Source organism: Eleutherodactylus coqui, chromosome 12 (genome assembly GCF_035609145.1).
Source record: "Eleutherodactylus coqui strain aEleCoq1 chromosome 12, aEleCoq1.hap1, whole genome shotgun sequence".
Classification (NCBI taxonomy): Eukaryota; Metazoa; Chordata; class Amphibia; order Anura; family Eleutherodactylidae; genus Eleutherodactylus; species Eleutherodactylus coqui.
The window spans coordinates 60,581,243-60,605,870 of record NC_089848.1 but is presented as its reverse complement, the minus strand read 5'-3'; the positions used below and the strand labels follow the sequence as shown (position 1 = coordinate 60,605,870).

At 43.4% G+C, this 24,628-nt stretch overlaps 2 protein-coding genes across 2 annotated transcripts in view; one reads left to right on the top strand and one right to left on the bottom strand.

Annotated features, from left to right (window-relative positions):
• Window positions 1–7,852, top strand: part of TAX1BP1 (Tax1 binding protein 1) — a 121,420-nt gene extending 113,568 nt beyond the window's left edge. Inside the window, exons 17-18 of the mRNA XM_066585793.1 lie at window positions 5,198–5,283; window positions 6,419–7,852. Of these exons, the coding sequence (XP_066441890.1) occupies window positions 5,198–5,283; window positions 6,419–6,623 (291 nt within the window). The 3' untranslated portion in view covers window positions 6,624–7,852. The remainder of the gene's footprint in view (window positions 1–5,197; window positions 5,284–6,418) is intronic.
• A 13,052-nt stretch (window positions 7,853–20,904) lies between these two features.
• JAZF1 (JAZF zinc finger 1) overlaps window positions 20,905–24,628 on the bottom strand; it is a 265,425-nt gene continuing 261,701 nt past the window's right edge. The window contains exon 5 of the mRNA XM_066584480.1: window positions 20,905–21,954. Within this exon, the coding sequence (XP_066440577.1) occupies window positions 21,778–21,954 (177 nt within the window). The 3' untranslated portion in view covers window positions 20,905–21,777. The remainder of the gene's footprint in view (window positions 21,955–24,628) is intronic.

Genomic DNA, 24,628 nt, shown 5'->3' with positions numbered 1-24,628 from the left:
TGGGAGGCATCCACCAATCAGCAAGTTATATCCTATCCTGTTGTGATTCTGGTACAACCCCTTTAATGATGAGGGAACTGATTGGACTCGTCATATCGGTAGGATAAATCTCTCGCTGATGCACTGTGAGCATCAGATGGCGGCACACTATAGTCTACCAAACACATGGACAGCATATGTGTGCAGATATACTGCTTATGAATGCCAATGGGTTAACCCCTCTGATGTGGGGAAAAGTTGCCCATGCTTCCCAGAAAATAAGACCTGTCCCGAAAATAAGCCCTACCCTCAATTTTCAGGCAGACTTAAAATATAAGCTGCGATTGGCTGAGCAGCGTTTGAGAACCAATCAGTGCAGAGCTCGATGAACCAATCACAGCCAGCTCATTGTGGAGGCGGGATTTATGAATTGGCCAATCAATGCCGCTGCTCAGGCAATTCATAAATCCCGCCTCCACAACACGATGGCTGTGATTGGCTGAGCAGCACTCGAGAATCAATCACAGCTATCGCATTGGTTCATCGAGCGCTGCATTGATTGGCTGAATTCAGGCAGTCAATGCAGCGCTCAATGAACCACTTTGAGCCATTGCTCTCTGGAGGCAGGATTTATGAATCCCGTAACCAGGAAGCAATCTTCTGTGGGTGGCTGAGGACTGCAGCAAGCGCACTAGAGCTATGGAGATCAGCGGTAGGGTCACAGACCGAGCCTGCTAGGTAAGTATAATAAGACATCCCCAAAAAATAAGACCTATTGCCTCCTTGGGGCAAAAATGAATATTTGACAGGGTCTTATTTTCAGGGAAATGTGGTATTACTCTATAGCTATTGACTCTTTACTTTCCTTCTGAGTGTCTTCTAGGAGTGCGATAGTCATTATTGGCATGCTATGAAGGAGTCCTCCCAGGCGTGCAGCACTGCGTTTCCTGTGATAGGCACTATACTCTTCAGTGCACTGCGGATAGATCCGTGGCGTCGGCGCTCGTGAAACAAAAGCGCGGCTGACAGCGCTGATGATGTGATGTAGCCTCAGCCTGACGGCAATTTAAGTGATGCGCCTGAGTGCCGGGAGACACCGGTGACATGCTTGGCTGCCTAGATCTCCATGTACACATCACTCAGCTCTGCGACTCCCTTGTCAGTTCCCAGAGTCGAGGTGTTGGAGCGATCGCCTCTTACTTACACACAAATTACAAGGAGCTGCGGCAGAAGATTATTTAGCAGTTTGCTTCTTTTAATACAAATCCCCCAGGATGCCGGCGGATTACAAGGTCTGCTGACACGGGCTGATCTGCTTGTATCCCGCGTTCCTCACGGCTCTGGTCAGTGTCCCCTGTCACTAGCTCACGGCACGCCACTATGACTAGCATTTGCTTTCAGATTTTTTTATTTGCTGTTTTTATGGAGCCACAAGATTCCACCCGTGGGTGAAAGATGCTGGGGGGACAGCCGACGCTCTGGAGACGAGATTATCCATGGGGCGGCCTCGCTGCACAGATGGCGGCATACGGCTTACAAACATTACTGCAGACACATCAAGGTCCTTGTTTCTGAGGGTCCCTTTCAGACGCGCCGATGTCACCGCTGGCTGTTTAGACAGGCAGATGCATTGTCGGCTCATAAAAAAGAGAATCAGTCCGTTTTTCACATTCGCTGTATACGTGAATAAGGACCGAACGCTTGTTAAACCGAACGATAAGTGAACGAGCCAACGATGGTTTTAAGGCCTGCGTAATGCGAAAGACCAGCGAAAAGCGAACAGTTATTATTCGTCGTTGGCTGCGTTTAAACCGACGATTATCGGTCACTTTCGCTTGCTTGAATGACGAGGTGCTTTTAGGCGGAACAATTAAAACTGCGCGGTCACCGGGGCCTGTACTGGGTGTGGAGTGGGATAGCGCGGGGCAGCCGCTTCATGATGGAGGTCTGTAGGAGGGGATTGTAATGTCCCCTTGTTGTATTCTTACATTTTTTTCCATTTTTATATATATATTGTACCGTATGTTTTATTCTGATCTTGCGCTTTCTATCCACTAACACATTGGGGGTACAGGGTAATGCCTCGAGTGGAAGCCATGTTATCCTATAGGGTAACCACAGAGAAGTAGGCCGGCACCACACTCGTATGAAAGCTGTCTACAAGATAATCTGTCCCTGCCTGTAGCAACCAATCACCGCGCAGCTTTCATTTTACCTCAGCAGTATAACAAATAGCAACCAATCACAGCACAGCTTTCATTTTACCTCAGCAGTATAACAAATAGCAACCAATCACAGCACAGCTTTCATTTTACCTCAGCAGTATAAGAAATAGCAACCAATCACAGCACAGCTTTCATTTTACCTCAGCAGTATAAGAAATAGCAACCAATCACAGCACAGCTTTCATTTTACCTCAGCAGTATAAGAAATAGCAACCAATCACAGCGCAGCTTTCTTTTTACCTCAGCATCATAAGCATGTGGTGCTGGCTTACGTTTCCGTGGCTGACTTTATATTTAGGCCTCGTTTACCCGGGCGACAAAGTTGCCAATTTTGTAGGGTTGCTGCAATGCTACAAATCACATGTATGAGGAGCCCACGCTTTCCTATAGGCTACTTCACATATGTGATGTTTTGTAGCATGAAAACGACACAAAAAACCTCGCTGGTCCGGCTATATGCCCACTACTCGTGAGGTTTTGTAGCCCATTTATTCCTATAGAGCCTTCCTCCCTGTTGCATTGCCCGAAAATGTGATTTTCATGCGATGCAACTTTGACAGTAGGAAATCCTACTGTCAAAGCTAAAATTTAAGCCCTGGCTGCAGAAAAAAAATCAAACACACATACATCACCTGTCCCGCGCTGTCAGCCCGGCCGCATCTTCTCCCCGGGTCCCCGGCAGTGATCTTCTCCTCTTCTGGACGGGGATTCAAAAATCCCTGCCTTCTGGAAACGCTGGCTGTGATTGGCTAAGCCTCAGCCCATCACAGCCGGCGCTCAATGAATGGCAGTGATTGAACCAATCACAGTCATTCATCGAGTGCTGGCGGTGATTGGCTGATGCTTAGCCAATCACAGCCAGTACTCAATAAATGGTTGTGATCCCAGTGGATCCCATTAACTGATGTAGGGCCGGTCACGTTATGAGGGGTTGTTTTTTTTTTTTCTAGACTGAATAAGGGCTTCTTCACACAAGTGATTTTACCGTCTGAGCCTGAAACTGGCCAAATTGGACAGAACTGAAACCCATTAAATATAAAGTGTGGATTCATATAGGTAAACATTTTTTCCCTGCCATAAACTGAGGGTCCATGTAAAGAAAAGAAATAAAGAATTGCAGAATGTCCAATTCTGGTGCGATTCTTAGACCAGAGTTGTCCATTAAAGGCAATGGGAATTTTAACCCCTTCCCAACACATCTGATGTCTGTGTATGAACTTGGCTCAAGGGCCGAACTCGCTTCATATATATCTGTTTGGGGATCCCAAACAGCCCACTCATAATGAGATTGTGAGGTGTCATTTAGCTGTCATTGCACCATAGGGGCTTCTGAAAGCTCCCAGGGCTGCCATGATTGATCATCTATTAACACATGCCTATAGCACTTCTTGATACATTTCCTGTCAAAATAAAATCTTGTTATTTGTATAGTGCCAACTTATTATCCCCCAGCAAGCTGGGTACTCAGTTTAACGACGATGGAAGGATGAGTCGACCTTGAGCCGGCTACCTGAACCATGCAGGGATTGAACCCGCAACCTTCAGGTCCTGAGCGAGAGCTTAGGACTGCATTCTGCTGCCTTAGCACTCTGCATCACAAAATACAGCATAATGCAATACTTTGTTATTGCGTTATACTGTATGAGCACTCAAACTATGGAAAATGCAAGTTCCCCCGTAGAGACTAAAGAAAAATGTAAAAATTACTAAAATTATGTTTTTTGATTATAAACCCCTTCATGACGCGGCCCTTTTTTTCCCCATTTTCGTTTTTTCCTACCCCTCCCCCCCCCCCCCCTTTAAAAAAAAATCATAACTCGTTTATTTATCCATCAACGTCGCTGTATGAGGGCTTGTTTTTTGCAGGATGACTTGTATTTTTCAATGGTGCTATTTAATGTACTGAAAAACTTTTTAAAAATTTTAAGTGGAGTAAAATGAAAGAAAAAAAAACGGCATCATGCCATCTTTCAGTGCGTCTTGTTTCTACGGCGCACAAACTGCAACAAAAACGACATGGTAACTTTATTCTATGGGTCAGTACGATTACTACGATGCCAAACTTGTATAGGTTTTTTCTTTTTTCAAAGACACTTAATTTTTTCAATTATTTTCTGCCGTCATTTTGTGCACGCAATAGCTTTTTTATTTTTCCGTCGACGTAGTTCAGCGAGGGCTCATTTTTTGCGGAATGTCCTGTAGTTTCTGTTTTGCACTAATTCGGAATACGATTGCTTTGATTGCTTTTTATTGCCTTTTTTTTTGGGAGACAGGGTGACTGAAAGTGCATTTCTGGCGTTCTTTATTTTTCTTTTCGGACGACGTTCACCGTGCGGGGTAAATAATGCACTACTTTGATAGATCAGACTTTTACAGACGCTGCAATACCACATCTGTATCTTTATTTTATTATTCAGACTTTTTAATTATAGATATGGCAAAGGTGGGGTGATTTAAACTTTTATATTTTTTTACAATTAAAAAAAACTTTATTGTTCTTTTTTTCACTTTACTTTTAAGTAACATGCGATGCTTTGATCGCTCCTGCAGTATGACCGTAATGCTATAGCATTACGTCATAGGCTGCCTGTCAGAATGCACTATCAAGCCACCCCACGGGGATGGCTTTAAATGCCGCTGTCAGAATTGACAGCGCCATTTAAAGGGTTAATAGCCGCGAACAGCCGACCGCGGCTATTGCCCACAGGTGTCACCTATAATAAACACAAGCACAACCCGATCTAGGAGAAAGTAACACTACAGGGGTTAAAGGATGGTTAGACTTTCCAAGTGCTTAGGACACATGAGCCCCGTATAGCAGGTCCCCGGAGTGTAAAGCTGCAGAGTGGCCATGGCCACTAATGGCCCTCGGGGACAGCTTTCATTGTGAAGAGGGTTTGTGCTGAGACGACCTCTCTAATATATTTTTGACCTCACTATTTTCTAGGTGGTATGACGTACACAACTGTTAATCATTCCGTTTTCGGTTGCAGGATGATGACACTGCGGCCCTGCAGCCGGACCAGGAGGCTCCCAGCTTCCTTGGACAAGAACAGTCTGGCTTCTGCTTTGATCCAAGGTACTTACAGATGTGTTCTGTATATTTCATATACTCCTTTTGTATTTCCTGTCTGCCTTGTTGGGCTGCATTCACATTATCTTTGATGGCCCTATCTGACCCTCTGTAGCTAATTCTGTCATGTGACTACATAGTATCTCTGTATGCAGCGTTACTTTCCTGTCAAAATGACAGACTCAACATCCATTGTGTAACAGATCTGGCGGAGTGTTGTAGCTTCAGTTGAGATAAGAGCCATGTGATAGTTATGGCACACATTCGGTTATGACACACCCCTTATGGATGTTTGTGCCCCCCCCCCCCCCCCTTTTAATTAAAAAAAAAAATTATTCATTTCTATTTATTTTGGTGTTCTAGGGTAGGTGAAGGGGTTAATAGCCAACAGTTCCTTCCTCTTAAACAAAGGTTCTGTACAGATCACCTTCAGGGCTCGGTTCTGAGTCTCTGTCGCTTATTTCTGTTTAAATGTTGGCTGACCTAGCGCAGCATGCTCCACTATTTTGTCTGAACAGCCTGATGGCACTGAATGGACCCCATTATAGTCAATGGGGTTCGTTTAGTTCCATCATAAGATGGGACCAATCAGCAATAGGATTCACCCCTTCAAGTGAAAGGGCTTCTGTCAATGGGCGATAGTGCGTTGCTTTAGGTGTAGGGTAGGGGATAACTTTCATGGCTGTTGGGGATATGGCTGTTGGGGACCTCCCGACGCGTTCTGAAGTAGTAAGGGTTCCATTCAGCTCAATGAGGTCAGTGGAGATAGCAGAGCCCTTCATGGCTGTTCCATTGAAATGAATAGAGCAATGGTGCTGATGTGCGACCACCGCTGCCCTCACTTCAGGACACTCCAGAGTCCTGTTCTCAGGATTCATGGGGGGCCCCAGTAATTAGATTCCCACCCATTAAAGGGGCGCAACCCTTTTAATAGTACTTTTTGTTCATCAAGCGACAAAGTCCAATTAGTTTCCCGTCGCCCAATCCCTGGTTTTATGGCAGCGCTGGATGTTCTGATGCCTCAGCAACTTTTTCACCCATCTTGCAAGACCGTTTTAAATGTATGAAATTCGGCAAACCAACCGGTTGTGTTGCCCGGCGGCATTCCCCGTTCTGATGGCTTTCGTGACTTATTTTTCAGGTACACAATACACAAGAAATGCCCCCTGTGCACGATGGTATTTCCCCCCAACTACAACCAGAGTCAGTTTGAAGAGCACGTGGAGAGTCACTGGAAGGTGTGCCCAATGTGCAACGAGCAGTTCCCCCTGGAGTGCGACCAGCAGGCGTTCGAGCGCCATGTGCAGACCCATTTTGATGGCAATGTCCTGAATTTTGAGAACTAAAAGTTTTGTTTAGTTTGGTGTTTGAATCGTAGCAGTGAAACGTTCACCTTACAAACTAGAGGAAGCCGCTTAAAGCAAATATGCACTGCAATGTAACTAGAGCTGAAGTAAACTATTAACCCCCTGTGCTGTCCTCTTCTTGTAGAGGGGTTTCACCCGTGTCAGACCTCTATTGGGAGATCGCATTCTGGCATTTTAGCTGTTTAATGCACAAAAGCCAAGTCACGTCCTGCACCCTTCTTCCCCAGGTCTGGAGGCTCCTGGAGGCAGATCACTGCATGTCTTCTATTTAATTTGGTGTTAAGTATTTTAGTAGTGATGGAGTTTGTTTGACAAAGACAAATGTCCTTTAACTGGTCACATGGTCTGTGTAACATCGGCCACGGTACCTTTTAAAGCCTAATTCTGCAGTAACCGCATACATATTCAATTAGCGAGACAGAACCTTGCATATTTTGTCTGATCATCGCCTTGCAGTCCCCGTCGCCTCCTCTTAGTGTATTCCTCGGGCTGTGATACTTCGGGTCGTCCTTGAATCCCGGTGACCACTATTTGAGTACAGGTAGTTAGGTGTATAAAAGTAGTCACAAGGTGAGAATCCTCTGTCCTTTGCTTCCAGCTGCTGGAGGAGATGGCACAAGAACTGATGTGGCTTTATGATATAGCATGCAGCCCTATTGTGGACTCGCTGGAAATCTTATCTCTCCCCCCCCCCCCCCCCCCCCAATTTCTTACCATGAAATTACCTTTAATTGACAAAATGATTGCATCTTAGTGTGTAGTTTTATATGTGATTGGTTTACCGCAACGGCTTACAGCAGGCGGACCTCTTAAGCTGTGAACGGAGGACCAGGTCACACTTCTGTACACTACATACACCTGTGAGGGACACCTTTGGAAATTGGTGCAAGTGATTGGTTGCAATGATCACTGGTTTTCTTTGGCGCTATTTCTTATAAATCTCTCTGATAGACTCTGCTGTAAATGCAAAAATAGTCATCTGTGCTACATCGATTGCACACAAGAAGATACTATAGGAACATTGGAAGTGTCCGATCGGATCGGCTATTAATGTGAATAGTCCCTTGCAGCACCTCATTAAAGCACATATACAGATATTGGATCCTCAGAAGGGGATCTTTGTTTTGTTTTTTTTCATTTATCAGTTGTAACTTGTTTTGACCGATTCTCTCAAATCTTATTTTAAATAAACTAAAATCCTTCAATGAGTCTGATTTATATTGTCTTTATTATGTCTTTCCATAAATCTCAAGTTTCTACACTAAATGATCTCTGAATTACCCGCTCAACAATAGCTTGGTCCACCTTTTTCAGCCATCACAGCTTTCAGACATCGAGGAACAGATTCTGCAAGGTGGCAAACATCCTCCATACCCACCTTGATCCTTGCCTGCTATAGCGTTGGGGCACATTTTGCGGGCACAGCCCTTTTGTAGCATGCCCCAAACATGTTCAGTGGGGTTACAGTCCGATGAGTTTGGGGGCCAAGGCAGTGTGGAGAATTCATTGTCCTATTCCTCCAACCAGTCTTGTGATCTGAGCTCGGTGACACAGCGCTGCCCTATTGAAAGATGACATTGTAGTCGGGGAAAACTTCCTGAAGATATGGGTGAGGATGGTTCACTAACTGATCCCTTTAGTGCTCATCATTCACAGATTGTAGTACGATGACCAGTGGTCCTAGGGCATGGCAGGAGAAATCTCCCTAGACCATGACAGTCACCACCGGCCTTTTGAACCCCAATGGTACACCCAAAGGATACAGCTTTGTTCTGTTTATGCCAAATGTAAACTTGGCAACCTGTGTTGAACCACATTATATGAGAGCAGGAAACGGGACTTGTCACTCCAGATTAATCCAAGGCTCGTGTGTCCAAGGTCCATTGACATCTATGTAGGCCTATGCAAGGTGGTGGTGATGACGTGGGGTCAACAGGGGCAACCTTGTCAGTGTTCCGCTATTGAGCCTCAAGTCACCACTTGGCTATGACTGCCAAATGTTGCCTTCTGCTGTGCAAAGGAGAGCTTAGTACATTACATGAGAGCAGATCGTGATACGACCATCATGTGGTACTGCGGAACTGATCACAAGATATCACATGCCAGCTGTTCCTATTGCAGTGATTGAATGAAACTACAGTACACTGTACAATAAGCATGTTTTATATGGAGGCACAGGGAGTCTTTAACCTCTTGGATTCTGTGTGGGGCACAACCACAAGCTGTTACAGAGGGAGCAGGTTATTAGGGAAGAATATGCTTGAATAGAGGGAGGTATTGTAGGTCCATGCATGACTATTTTAGCCGCCAGCAACCCGTTGGTGAAGCTGTTGGTCGTTTTACATCCTGAAGTCATCCACTTCGGTCAACCTGTTTAATACAAAACATTACTTGGTGGTTTCTTATAAAGGAAGTGCAGCTGCTAATGCATAAGAACCCACACAGGTTTTCAGCAAACCTACATGATCAGCCTCTGGTTTGACACCCGTTCTTCTCATAATGCTGCATAACTTGAAGGTTTGCAAGTCCGAATTGGGTAATCTGGGCGACCGCTGACGAATATCTGAATTTTTATCAGTTTTACAGAAGGGCATGATTATGGACCTACATCTACTGGGGGGACTTTCGAGCTTGGGTCCTTCTTGGGTTCTAGCTTGTCTTTTTCAGTACTGTCTTGGCGGCTGCATCTGTAGAGAAGAGGAGGATTTATGCTGCAAGTTCTGACACGGTTGTTTCATATTCAAACTAGCGATCCGCAGCAAATTCATACAATCCAGTCGTCTTGTATCAGGATACAAGATGGCCGCCTCTTCGGAGGTGACAGGTGCATCTTAATAAGATTAATATCAACGTGTAGAGTATTTCGGTAAGCCGGGCATCTGAGTCAACGTTCTGTTTAGAACTTGGAGTAATTGTATACATTTCTATACATTTTATCCCTCCGCCGCCTTTTATGAGTCTGTGTGCCGGTGGAACTTATCACCTTGCGAACCACGAGGGGGAAAAAAATAATGAGCCGCTTGTACTTGTTCTCAGTCAGAGGCAGTTTATTTAACTTTGATTTACATTTATAAGCAGCTTTGACAGGAGTTTTGGATTCATTAAGTTGCCTTCGTATTGAAAACATTAAAACCCCTGTCCCCTTCCAACTTAATGTACTCTGTCCCCAACGAAACATATGAAAATATAATTTAAACACTTTTCACAGACACCGTACAATACATTCACTAAACACAATGTAACAAAATAGTCCCATCCTTACCTGTGGAGTAATACTGTCACACGGAGAAGGTAAATAGAAACTGGAATTTCAGTTTTATAGCCGAAAAGAATTTACATGCAACAATGATATTATTTTACAACTGTTTAGCTGTTGCTCTAACATCCTGCCTGGGATATAAAGAACGCTGCCAGAAAAGATACTGGATTTTTTCCTTGCAGGGCTGCCAACAATGCAGAAGATTGCAAATTGCCTAATAGGGCTTGCTGAATGCTTCCCGCTTCATCCCCATGTCTGGATCAGGCAGCATATGTGAAGGGGATCACGGATCGGCCCTGGGTGTTACATGATGCGCTCTGCTGGGTTTTCCTTCATTAGCTGTTGCATCTCTCTAATGGAAAGCTGCATGCTTTATACGTAGGCCGAGGTTCACACTTGGGTTTGGGGTCAATTTTTTTTTTAAAACAGACCCAAAAAGATTGGATGACTGATGCACAAAATCGCCGACGGTTTGAGTGACTCTTAATGCCATTCTCCCTTTTAATGTTTTTTTTTTTTTTTTTAACCTTTAAAGGGCCACTCTTACGAAAACACTTTTTTTTTCATTGCTGCCCCCTGTCGCCCTTAGGATGTCTCCTTACATACATTACACTCACTTTCCTGCAGTGCAGCATCCTGTCTGATACTTATCAGACCCCATCTTGATTGTTAGATTTTCCATACTTTGTCACCCTCCATGCTGTGCTAGCAATCCCAGCTAAGAATTATATTCCCAGCTAGAGTCAGTACCATCACTGCCTGCAGGGAGGACACTGCAATTATCATTATCTCCTATATTCACCTAAATAAGATAAAAACTATAGTTATACAGTCAGGGAGGCTGAGCTATCATCTCCTTCATAAGAACTGTGTGACAGGAGCCTCTAAATCAGCAGTAAAGCCTCCGGCACAGTTCATGTGCGTGTGAATTGCGCCTGAGAGCCTTGAGTGCAACTCGGACAGCACATGTCATGCATTAGCTTGTCCTATTTCTCATTTGTGATATGGACAAGAATAGGACATGCGATGCAGTCTTAATGTGGACCAAAAATATCAGTCTGCATATCCCTATGATGGGGCCGTGTGCTGTCTTTGATACACAGTTAGTGTATTTGGAGCCACGTGATGTCTATCACAGAGGTCTGTGATAGGAGTTTCTGTCCCCCCTGTGAACAACCGATGTGGTGCAGTTCCTGTAATTACATCATACAGGAGATCCTGATGACTAAAATACCGACCTGAACAATACATAAAGAAGGAAATCCCAGGTTGTCAGAAAACAGATCACATGACCCACCTGAGGAGGAGGATTCCAGGAACTTTCAGATAGAAAAGAGTAAAAAGCTGGTAATACTAACTGACGTATACACTATATGGACAGAAGGATTTGGATACTGCATGTTTTTCAGAAAAAGTGCTTTATTATCCTATTTAGTAAGTGTCGTACCCGTCGCTCCAGCTCGTCCCACAAGTGCTTGATCGGATGAATGAATAGTTATTACAAAATGAGCAGCTTTTTGTTTCACCCATGCCCTTCCCAGCATGCCGTTCAGCAAACTTAATAGTTGCATATTTTCTGCAGCGTCCAAATACTTTTGTCCATATAGTGTATATACTAGGGGGACTAGTTATATAATGAATGAAAAAAAATACCCCCAGAGTGGCCCTTTAAAGCAAAATCCTAAAGCTGGGTTCTCACAGAGCGGATTCTCGGCGGAAATCTCGCGTTTTGGCCGCAGCGAAAAACCGCGAGATTTCTGCCAGGAGAACCGCCGCTGCAAAACCCGCGGCAGCTTTGAAGCTGCCCGGCCGCTGGCTCTTTTGCAGCGGCCGGCGCTCCCATAGAGGAGAGCGCGGCCGCAGCGGGAAAAAAAAAATGGACATGCTGCGGCCGGCAAATCCGTGCTTCTGCCGGCTTAGCCGCAGCGGATTTGCCGTCCCCTGTGGACGAGATTTCTGAGATCTCATCCACATGGCTGGCTACTCCCGGGATTAGCGGCCGCATGCGGATTTACCGTGGCGAAATTCAGCGTGGAATTTGCGCGGTAAATCCACCCCGTGTGAACCCAGCCTTAAAAGTTCCCATTTAAAAAGCAGTCAGTTGCTCTTCAGCACCTGATGATAAACTGCAACTTTGCTTTAAAAGTGGATCTAGCATCTGTATATGTTGCCTATTTAAGGTCTACCCTACTAAGGGCTCCTTCACACTGGCGATCGCGATATCGCCGCAGCAAAATCGCATTTGTGTTCAGGCGATTTTTGAGCAATGCTTTTTCTTGCACGATAGACAATAGCATTTTCTAATGTTAACGCATCGTACGAACATCAAAAGTTTGTGCGTTGCGATAAAACAGAAGCTCCATAGGCAAACATGGGTGATAAAAATAAAGCAAAACGCAGAAAGATGGGGCTGGCAGCGATTTTCAAATCTCGCAACATCGCAGGACAGAAGCATCACAAATGGGAATGAAACCATTGGAAAGCATGGGTTTCATAATTCTGCGTTATCGCGCAATTTTATCGCAAGTGTGAAAGCAGCCTGAGGATCCCAATAAAACAAAACTATTGTGCCGTTTGACTAATAGAGTCTTAGGAAGAATGCAATGGAGTCATGGTTATGAGTCCTCTGTATTCATAAGGGGGCGCTCTTCTCTCCCTGCCCCTCTTACAAATGATAGATACATTTTACCAAGTTTAGGGTCATATGTTGCCAAGTTAGAACATGTCTGTACTGCAATATGTACTTATGGATCTGTAATGCAGCACCCACAGAATCTATAGGCTGATGCGGCACTTGTGCAGGTTCATGCGGGCCGTAGTTGGGTAGTACTGTATGAACCTGATGACAGAATCCCCTTAAAATGCATGAATTTTTGTGAATCGGACATCCAATCTACTACATACAGAGCGCATTCATTAATGTTCCCATCACCTTATGGTACGGGAAGCTCTTACTGTATGCTCACATTTGGGATTTGCATATTGCAAAGCTGACATGTATTTCCCTACCAGATCCACGGCTTACACTCAGATTTGTGCTGCGGAACTGGACGAGGATTAACCCTGCTGTCATACAATGAAGCTAAATCCTCGGCGGTTCTGTACACTGCTTAGTTCTCTGGTGGATTTTTTTTATACCCTGCAGCCAAAAATCCACATATCCATTTTATGTATCGTGTGAAAAGGGTGGCAATCGCCCCATTTACATGTGTGGGATGTGGATTATTGTCCAATCCAAAAATGAGTGAACGGGGCCTTAGAGAGATCCAACAGCAAATACTGGAAGGAGATCTCGTGTGTCCTTCACCTATATACTATATACATACCGTAGTTGAGCTACCTTTCCGTATGACGCTACAGTGACACTACTGAATACATCGCCCCCACTAAGAAAAGGACATCCATGATCAATTCTGCCTGCAGAAAAGACTTCACAATTTGCTGCCAAGCTCATCTCCAGAACAATTTTTGAATCTGTGGACATGGCACTGTCACTTCTGTCACCAACGTTGAATTATTAATCCTACCGCAGCACTGAAAAGTAAGGCTTTTCAATTAATTTTTAAGATTATAGAAGGGATCTGGTTTTTTTCTTTTCAGAAACAGCGCCTCTCTTTTCCACAGGTTCTGTCTGGTATTGCAGCTCATTTACATTTACAGGAAAGGGCTGAGTTGCAGACCAGACATGGCCAACAGACTAGTGGTGCTGTTTCTAGAACTAAAGGGATTTCCCTGGCAGCACCCACTGGGATACATCGGGATTGGATCAGAAGCCGCTGCTCCGACCCCCGTGTAGTGGCCAGCACTCGTAATTGCAAGTGCAGCTCTTATCGAAATCAATGGGATTGCGCTTGTAATTTCAAGCTGGGGTCCCATTGATTTCAATGGGAGCTGCACCTGAAATTACAAGCGTTGGCCATTACATAGGATTGGAGCAGCGCTTCCACTCTGACCCCAGTGTATCCCAGCAGGTGCTGCTTGGAAAGCCCCTTTCAAAAGAACAAAATCAGACCTTTTTCCTAGTCTCATACTAGCAAATCTTAACTTTTGTCAGCAGCTGCTGCGGTCGGTGCATGGGTTGAGCGAGGAGTGATCCAGACATGGTAATGTAAGACAGGTGACTATCTGTAGCACCTGCAGCACACAGCACAACACACAGGTGACCCGTAAGGCTAAACAGATACCTCCATGTGGAATGAAACAAACATTACAAGGCAGTCAAAAAAAAGTACAAATAAAAAAATAATCGCTATAAACATCAAAGGAGAGTCACTTGAAATTCCTTTCCGACCGCTCGGTCTCCTTTCCATGGATGGAGACTTTGGGGTTGCAGTCGACTTGCACATATACTGTGCGGTATTCACAATGATTGGCATTGCAGAAAACATTAGCTTGGTTGGCAATCGAGAACAACAAAGTGCTTTAAATCTCCATCTTTAGAACGGAGGTATTTTTCACAATTCAGATAAAATTACAGAATTTTTTTTTCTTTAAAAACCCCACAGAATGAACACCGGGGGCAGCATGGCATGTTTTTGTCAACACAGATGTAGTCGAAAATCAATACGTGAATACAAGATTTCAATGACATAGGAATAATGGAGGAGATACTCATGTATGTAAGACAACACAACACGCCTGTCTGCAGGGGTCCTGATCACCCAAGAGGAAAACAGTGTCTGTAGAAGATGACATTCACATTATCCCACCCCTAGTGAGCAATTAATCCGACATTATACAATCCTGTGGATGCAACAGCCAATTAAAGGGGTTGTACAGGATTAAGAAAAATATGGCTGTTTTGTTCCAAAAATAGCGCCACACTTGTTCACAGGTTATATCTGGTATTGCAACTCCGCTTTACTGAAGTTAATGATATTGAAAGCGACCCTCCTGGTAAAGAAAGATGGCCGAACCACTTCTCTGACTACCTGGTGCACACTGTGTATTAGTAAATAGCAATAGCTTTGATTGGCCAATGTTGGCCATGTGAGCAGTGTTGGCCAATCAGAGCCTCATGTAGTGTCTTAGACTACCAATACTTACTATGCACCGATAGTCAGAGAAGCAGTTCGGCCATCTTTGACTTGGAGGGTCACTTGAAGTGCAATAGCTCAATGAAACCGAGGACAGGTGTGCCGTTGTTCCTAGAAGAAAACAGCTATATTTTCTAATCCGGTACAATCCCTTTAAGGACAAATTGTCCCCAAATGAGAGTACCCATAGGGCTCGTACACATGTCCGTATCACAACTCCCTGCAGAAACTGTATATAATTAGACCCAAAGGATCTTATGTTATTCTATGGGATCAGGAAAGCCTATCCCAAAGCAAGTCCTCACATTACTGGATCAGAACCTATCCCTGTAGGGAACTGTAACCCAGCCATGTGCACCGAGTCTTAGAACAACCCATCATAAAGTTCATCAGGGGGGGGGCAGAAGAAGTTTTTCACCTCCAAACTCTACAAGTCTCTTCCTCTTTCTTAAGCTAGCTAACCCATCTGCCTTCATCCAATGAGCATTCCAGCATTCCTACTAAGGACCAACCACCTGTCTTGTAAACATTATCCTATACTATCTTTTAATTCAGAACCAGGAAAAAACTAGACCATAAGTACAAAAAATAAAAAAAAACATTTCTCCAACCTCACCCCTGAGGCACCAAGTGCAGCTCACCGCAGCCTCGGTCAGGTTATATATCAATATGTGTTAGGCAGATCCAGCTGCTCTTTTGATTAAAAAAAAAAAATTAAAGGCCTTCTGCTCAGTGTGGATCTTGGAAGTAACACGAAGAAGTCCAACTTCAGGTCAGAAAGTGATCATGTGATCACCAGGATAAGTCACTGAGCGAATAACATGACTTTTAAAGGAAAACTATTGCAAAATCTATTTTAAAGTCCATTTAGCACTCACATTTTTAATCTTCCACCTGTGCCAAGTTGAAGGTACAGGTTGGGGTTCTTAGCTTGTGTCCCCGCAATACTTACTGCTCCTGCCCCTGTGCTTCAGCACTTCACTATTACCCTGGCAACACTGTAGCCCACAGCATCCAATCAGAATCTAGCATTTGTGTTCTGATTGGCTTCTCTTAGATCCATTACCCTATGAGAACAGAGAAATGCCAGAACACAGGAACAGGAAGAGGCGGGTAATTTTTACTACAGATAACTTGGCTTAATGGGGTATTCCCACCAAAGAAAGTAAGCCCTATCCACAAGATAGCTGAGTTTAAGAGTTTGGCGGTCTCATTGAAGTGAATGGAACAGAAGTGTGTATGCACATCCTCCATTGCCCACACTTTGGGGGTGCTGAGGCTGTATTTTTGGGACCGGTAGCAGTCAGACTCCACAGATCAGCAGGTTATACCCTATCCTGTGAATAGGTAATAACTTTCAATGGTGGGAAAACCCCTTAAATATTGTTAAAATATCTTAAAGCTTTAATATGGGTCTCCTTTGAATTCCTATAGGTTAAATAAAGAAACTCATACAATTTGCTTTCTTCTATATAAAACAAGACAATATTGTGTTAGACTGTAAAACAGGAACTGTAGTCTATGGGCGACATTAAAGATTTGCATATTCAAAGTCATTTCTGCCCTTAGATGTATATTTACACAGGTATGTTGATAAAGCCATAGGGAACAGATCAACACTTCTCCATCGCTATCTTCCCTATGAAGCTACAGAAGTAACGGTGGAGGTCGCATCAAAGTGAGACCAAGTTGTTACTTCTGCCACTTGGGTGGAAGCAGTCAAAAATATATAACCCCATTAATCAAAAATACTTCCTACTAAAATATAGTCAGGCACAATTCCGAAGGGAAACATATTACCCGTTACCATGAACGATTCCTACAACCAAGGAAAACATTGTGCCACTTAGTAAATGTATGAAAAGTTGACCCTGAATCCTAAACTAATCCGGGTTCTTTTATTTGTGCTCCACTTTGTACCTTAACAATGGCACAAGTATGCAACTATTGTCACGTATCGCTGCACTTGCCCTCCTTGCACCCTGAACTTGTCTCAAGTAGCAAAAAATATATAAAAATTGAAAAAAAAAATCTTTAGCATATGTTGCCAAGCTCCAACCTGTGGCTCGTTACCAACTCTTGTGGATGGAACCCACCGAATCCCTGTGATGTCCTTCATATTATAAAATGTCTAGTCTAGGCCCCGAGGCAATGACATATCATACAGCAAAAAGGCACAAGAAGTCCCTACAAACCCTTAGTCACTCCATGTGCTTTTGTATGGAGTGCCTAAGGGTTCGTAGGGATTCACATGGTCATGGATTCTCACAAAAACTGTGATAAAAAACAGAATTCTGGGACGTGACAATAGGATGAGGTGAACTATCATGTTGGGTGAAGACTAAATGAGCAGTTTGGATGGGAGGGGGGGGGTGCTCTTTTCGGCACACTTGCCATTAACTGTATGAATTCCTGTGTTGCTGAAACCTGCAATGCTGCTTGAAATACGAAAACTATATTTGGCATGGGTGCCATGGGCAACTTTGAATTCACAACTTTACATCGGTAGTGGAGCAACCAGAAACTGTGGTGGGTCTTCTCACGAGATCAGCCTTGTGCCGCTGGGTCAGTGGAATTACCCATTCTGTTTCTGAGTCCTCCCGCTTATGTGTGTAAGCTTGTGGCGACAAAGTCTATCCCCGCAAAAGGTGATTTGGTTTCCATATCTTCTAACAAAAAGTTGGTGCCAATTCCAATCCTTACTCTACAGTGGTGACCGTAACTCAGCCAACACTAAAGACTTTTTTTTAAAGATTTCTATCTATTTCCTTCTTTTTTTTTGCTAGTCGCAGACAAGAATTTTAGTACTTTAAATGGTAACAAAAATAGGATAAGCAAGATAACAGGAAAATGATATCAAGCGCGACCTTTATACGTACGTCATTTAAGTATGAAAATATTCTTCTTATAATATGTTAAACATTCTTATTTATACTTCCATCACCTACGCAACTGATACCAAACATACTGAGTTTAACAAGTAAGGCAGGTTCGCGAGTCTGAACATGGGGGTCATTTGGTTTTAAGCGCACATTAAGCTCCCGTCACCAGAAAACAATGAGAGGATTAATGTGGTAATAAAAGTCTGCAACTAAATGACTCAAGTTTATCTGGAGCTTTTTAGGTTCAGTTTCCCACAAGTACGGAGAGTGTATGTATTTATGTATCTACCTATGGAGTCGGGTCCGTGTCAAGGGTCGGGTTTTCTTACAGTCTACTTGTGCCTTTTTCCCTAGTTGAGTTCCATGAGGGAACAATCCAGATGATTTGATGGTTGCTAACAATCTCTGTTACGAACGTTACCCCTACGGAACTGCAAATAAGGGAGGTGGAACAATATTACTCAGAGGAGCATGAATGGCCTTATAAGTCTCCTCACTCACTCAACTTCTAGGTGCTCTTAAGGAGAAAAGATAGGGTTCCTGACTCTACGAAATGATAACAGGTTTGTGGTTATTAGCAGTAAATGCCACATTTACTGTCTGAGGGAAATACATATGTGGCAATGATATTTCAGGTGCTCAGTATATTTGTCCGTGGAGAGCCAAAAATCTCTTCTTCCTGATGAGTATACAAAATATCAGAAGTCACATCGGGAGGGGGGGTGGTGATCATTGGGTCTATGGCCAGCTTGAGAATCCTTGCAACAAATTAGGTGATCTTCTCTATATTCAAATGTTAGACCTTTTTCCCAGTTAAGAAAGTTCACTGAACCAGTGGAACCCCGTTTCGGGTCGAATGTTGCTAAAAGTTCAGTTCGACATAAACCCGAACCAAGCTTTTAGCAACATTTAATCCAAAACAGGGTTCTACTGGTTCAGTTTGCTCAACACTAGTCCTGGAGACTGGTGTAAAACACTGTCTAAGAGCCATAAAAGCCCTATATAACACACAGGTAATTCGGGGATTTTATGGCTCTTATGGCACAGTATTAGACACCAGTTTTAGGGGTTTTGGTGAACTTCTGGTTTGGTTTGAACTAATCTAGATCTTTTCAAAAGTTCATTCATCACTCATCACCGATAGTAAAGTGATGAACCTAATGTAAAACCATATATTGTAGTATAGGTTCACATTCTGTGCGAATTCATTCCTGAATATCTCTTGATAGTAATTGGAGCTTTGTTTTTCTGATAACGAGCTTCAAATCCCCTTCTCTCTATATTCAGCGCATACCTAGCAACTCCATAGGCCTTCTCAGAACCTGGCATACATTTCTGGTATAATTTGCACTGGTTTTTGTCATAAATTATACATAAATCTGTCGGCCTGGGGCGGCCACACCTCCTCCTATCAAACCCCGCCCACTTTTTTAAAAGTCAGATCGGCGTAACAAGCTATAAAGTCACAAATTTTCTGCAGATACCTGTTTGCACAAAAAATTGCAACTTTTTGCTGAAAAGTTGAGTAATTGCTTTAATAAATGTGCCCCATAAAGTTCTGTCTATCTGCAGCTGCCACTGGAGGGAGAATGGGACTTTACTATATAGGGTCTTATTATTGACTTTCACAGTAACCCAGTTATATAGTAAGCTGATATATCAAGAGATTAAACAGCGCAGAATTTTTCACCTAAAAATGGCTACATGATAGGTGCAAACTGACTTTAACCCTACCGGTATTAGGAAAACTCTGTATGACCTGGCCGTAGAGCTGTTCTATAATAGTAATGTTATTCCTATAGTACATATTTAATCATGTTACAATATGTTGGCCTATTGACATGAGCTTATTGACTCATTTCACGTGAGTGGTCAGCATGTCTACGTAAGAAGTAACGTTAAGCTATATGGTTGTAAAACTTCACATCTTGTTTTCTGAAGAATTTCTATAGTAAACAAAATCACATACAACAAACTGGATCCGTGTAGCTTAATCTACCAGAAAACAACGGAAAATGTAATACTGCGATGGGACACTGTCTGATAATATCATAGCAACCTACAGATTAGGTCTAGGTGTTTGAGGTGTTTTATCTCAATCACACCTGATGTAACTAATGAAGCCCTTAATTAGTTGCATCAGGTGTTCTTGACACAACAACCAAATTTGCAAATATGTGCTTTTATGGGATTCTATTCAGTGGGTTGAAAAATTCTGAGACTTTAGTAGTCATTAAAAGTGCCATTATGTGTTAAATTTGGAGAAACAGCTTGTTATATTAGTTGTGTTTAAATTGGTCTTGTTTAATTGGGGTTTTTTTGCAAACAGCTGAAAGTTTGTAAATTTTGCAAATAAACCTAATTTGCAGTGGGGGTTGAATAATTTTGCAGGTCTAGCCCAATGATGACATAGAAATCTGAAGGATAATGGGCCAAAAGATTTAGGGTGGCCATACACATCAAATAGTTGTCTGCCAAATGCTCTTTTGACCAACAGCCTTCTTGCCCGACACCCCCATACACAGGCATGCTCAGCCCAGTCATGAGTGCATATGTTCTGAATGCAGAAAGAGGAGAAAACTACCAAACTCCTCTAACAGCGGCTTAAGAATAGGCCAGTTAATATCCAGCTGTTGACTCTTATCTTCCACACCAGCAAATATTGGGGGAGAATCGGGAGGCTTCCATCAGATGAGTGGCAGGTTTGTCCGCTATACATCTAAAGTGCATGGCCGCTCACTATATATTACGTCCCAGTAACTGAGTAATCAATTAATTGTCAGTGCTATATCCAAGCTAATATAGGCATGGAAACCCCCCCCCCCCCCCCCCCTTCCCCGACACACACACAGACAAAAAAAAAACCCCAAAAAACCCCAATAAGATTACAACTCTCATTTTTCTAAGACGGATTGAAAAATGATAGCCATGATTGTTTTGGTTGCTCCAGACAACACCACACTACAATAATGTCTGCATTATTTCTTCTAAGCAATTTTTTTTTTTGGGGGGGGGGTCGGGTTACAAATACATATAAAAAGTTTTAAACTTTAGACTTCAAGGTCTGACTCTTAATTCTATATTTTATGCACGTTGTCTCAAATATTCATCCATCCCCCAGTAACCATGAATCATACATATTAATGTTATTCTGCGCACAGGGGACATTTAGTCCAACTGTCTTACTCTGCAGATTAGCCGCCATACTGCCAGTTGGTTTCAGTCCATATTTTAATTACCAGATAAACAGCTACTGAGTATAAATGTATTCATATCCACATATGAAGGAACACTGAACCTTTACTCCCCAAGATAAAACTTGGCCGATATTCCTTAAAGTGCACGTCCACAAGATTTCTTGCATGCCTTTTAAGATCCTCACAGTTGCTCCTTGGCTACTTGTCACTTCCTCCGTCTAATGAGCACCTGACATGACTTGAAAAGGCCTGTGGCCAACTTCAGATAGAGTGAACCTACACTGTCTAACTTCTATCGCCACCGGTCGCGGGTGGTCTTCAGACTCACTTGGCAGTAAAAATACTTCTAATGGTCTCAGTGCCAAGATTACTTTTCCCATTCACATAACACTATCGGATCTAAACACCACAACATGCATCCCAATATGTCTTTACGGTTGGGAGAGAGAAACACTTGTTTTTCCCCGTAGAAGGTTGGACTATATATTATTATTGTAGCACCGTATCAAAGTAATGGAAATGGGTGTGGTAAGGAACATGTGCAAAGTACAAAAAGGGTCACTTTAAAGAAGAGCGATCATTCCAAAGAACTGGAATTCTTTGATTAAAGCATGCACTGAAACATAGGTTTCGTAGGACTTTTGAGTGCTTCCCCTGAAATGTAACATAAAGGAGTAAACTAAAATAAAACCAGAAGGTGGCTGTTCTCAGAATTAGCATCTGCTGGTGAGGGTTTCTTGGCACAGATGTCTTCAGCTTTTATTGCTGCATTTTCCTGATAATCTCAGCAGAGACAGGAGGATGGAAATTGATTGTGTGGTGACGGAGACCCTGAGCTGTCTTGTAACTCTTCCCACAGCGGCATTTGAAAGGTTTACGGACTCGTATTTGCGTTCTGTGTCCATTCTTGGCGTGGTACTTAATACCGTTTACATTCTGTGGGTGAGAGGAAAAACAATGCAGATGTTAAATTAAAACGGGATATTTTCTTAAGATTACATTTGGCCTTTATGCCAGGAAATTCTCCTAACGTGTATGTCCCATAGATGTACAATAGTTTGCAGGGTTTATGTTAGTCTGGTATACGCTGCTCCACCTATACATCAACTATATTGAAAAGCATATTGACCAAGCTTTCAATGAAAGAGTATGCAAAAAAAAAACAAAAAAAAACAGCCATATAGTGCAACGCATACTTTGAAAAACTTTTTACATACTTTGTAAAACTTTTTTTTAAAATTGGATTCAATAGGCTGGACTAGATGGACATTGTCTTCATTCGGCCTTACATACTATGTTACTATGATAGTTGTATGTATCTATGTAACTCCATGGGCGTACATCTACGGGAATACGTTCAGGAAAGAGTTTCAAACAATCCCGCTAAAAATAATAACCAAGCCTTAGAACTGTTTTTGGATTAACGTGTCCAGCATTACAGCTTCTTCATGTGTCACTCGTTCTCTTAGACTCTGGTAACTGGGCAAGATCTCTTCTCTGCGTCGTAGAGGCGTCTAGTGGCCAACAAGCTCCATCCAAGGGGAAGAAGAGGTCACTACACTAGGGACCTCTAAGAGCTGCCTTATAGTCCAAGGGGGGAACCACTTTTAGGGCCTCATCAGGTACGATCGTTCATCTAATCACACCCCAACTCTAATCATTTACATATCTGCCTGAGCTGGAACTGCATGCCCAGTTTTGCAGCAAAATGACCTCTTCTTCTAGGGGCGGGATATTTTGTGACAAGCAGTGTATGTAGCACAATTCTGAAAGTACAGCAAGCTCGGGAGCAGAAAGGCCTCAAACTGATAAGACTTTTGGAGGCGATACAATTCATTTCAGGGGTGTTTTTAACCCACTCCAAATTAGTAGCGGTATTGGGTTATGTTCACATGTGGCAGATTTGTTGCAGAAAGTTTTCTCATTGTCCAATTCATATAAATGGAGCTTGCAGAAATCCACGTGTTTGCTCCAAAATAAACCCATTCAGAAGAATGAAACCAATTTTCAGTTGCACAATTCTCTGCACCAAATCTGCTGCATGTGAATACAACCTTAAAGGGGTTTTACGATAAAAAAAAGCAATGGTGGCAGTTTAAGGGATTAAAGGGATTGTACCAAGATTGCAAGTTATCTAGTATTTATAGGATAGGGGGCAACTTGCTGATCAGTGGGGGTCTCACCACTGAGACCTTGCCAATCTCAAGAATGGAGGTCCCATGTCCCCTGTCCTCCACACTATGGGGTTACTGAATCCTCTACAGTGCAGAGGAGACTGAATGGAGCACTTGTAATGAAACTGTGGCAACTGCTCGGTATTTCCGTCATTGCCACTGACATGAACGGAGCATACCATTCATTCTGAAGTCACTGCAAGGGAGAAGCAACCTCCCGCAGTAACAGACAGAGGGGAACATGGGAGCCCTGTTCTTGAGATCATCAGGGGTCTCAGCGGCAAGACCCCCACTGATCAGCAAGTTATCCCCTATCCTCTGGATAGGGCATAACTTGTAATCTTGGGACAACCCCTTTAAGGGTACGTTCACATGTAGCAGAATTAGCGCAGATTTTCAGCAGCAGAAAATCCACAAAAAGAATCAGCTTTAAATTCCACACAAAAACTGCAGCAAAATCCGCCTCTCTGGTGCGGATCCACTGCAGCATTCACCCCTTTAATTAAAAGTTTATAAAAAACTAGGTCAAAATTCACACCACACCCAACCATAAATAAAAAAATATACATACTCACCTCTCTGTGGATAAGCTGCTCACCTTTGCCACTTGCTGCAGTGGTCACATGCTTGTTTACCCACGTGACCACTGCAGCCAACTGGAGGATCAGTAGCGTCCCATAAACAGGCCACGGCTTCTACATTGCAAGCCCCTGAGACCTATTTAGAGGACACCACCGGGGCTGCAAGACCCAATGACATCACGGGCAAAATGTCATGGCACCGGAGAGCCGAAACGTGTTATTTAATAAATTATTGTTTGTGGCAGGGTGAGGTGGAATGTAAAGAAAAAGTCGGAAAACCTCTTTAAGGGTGCATTCACACGAGCGTGTGCTGGTGCGTACATAGGTGCGAACAAAACCGACACACACATGTACGTGCACAAAGACGCGTGAATGCAGGTCCATGCAGCACTGCTTTCCATGGGGCTGCGGCTGCCGGTGGCCCCATTGAGAACAATGGTCTGCCAGCAACCCCTGCAGTGATTTTCAGGGAAGGGCTTTAAATATAAGCCCTTCTCTGAAAATTATTCCTATCTGGAGCAAAAAATAAAAAATACATACCTCTCCGCCGCTGCCGGGGCTCAGGAGAGTCTAGCCGCTTGGGTCCCGTCACTGTAATGATATTCTTTCAGCAGGCAGGAACTTTAGGTCCCCGCCTGATGAAACGGCTACGTCTGATTGGCTGAGCGCTCAGCCAATCACAGGCAGTGCTCAGCTATTCATTGAATGACAGCTGAGCGCTGCCTGTGATTGGTCACAGTGCTCAGCCAATCACAGGCAGCGCTCGGCCATTCATTGAATTCACTGAATGGCTTAGTGCTGCCTGCTGATACCTCTGATTGGGGTTGTTTCTGTAGCATGTGCATCAACCTTTGC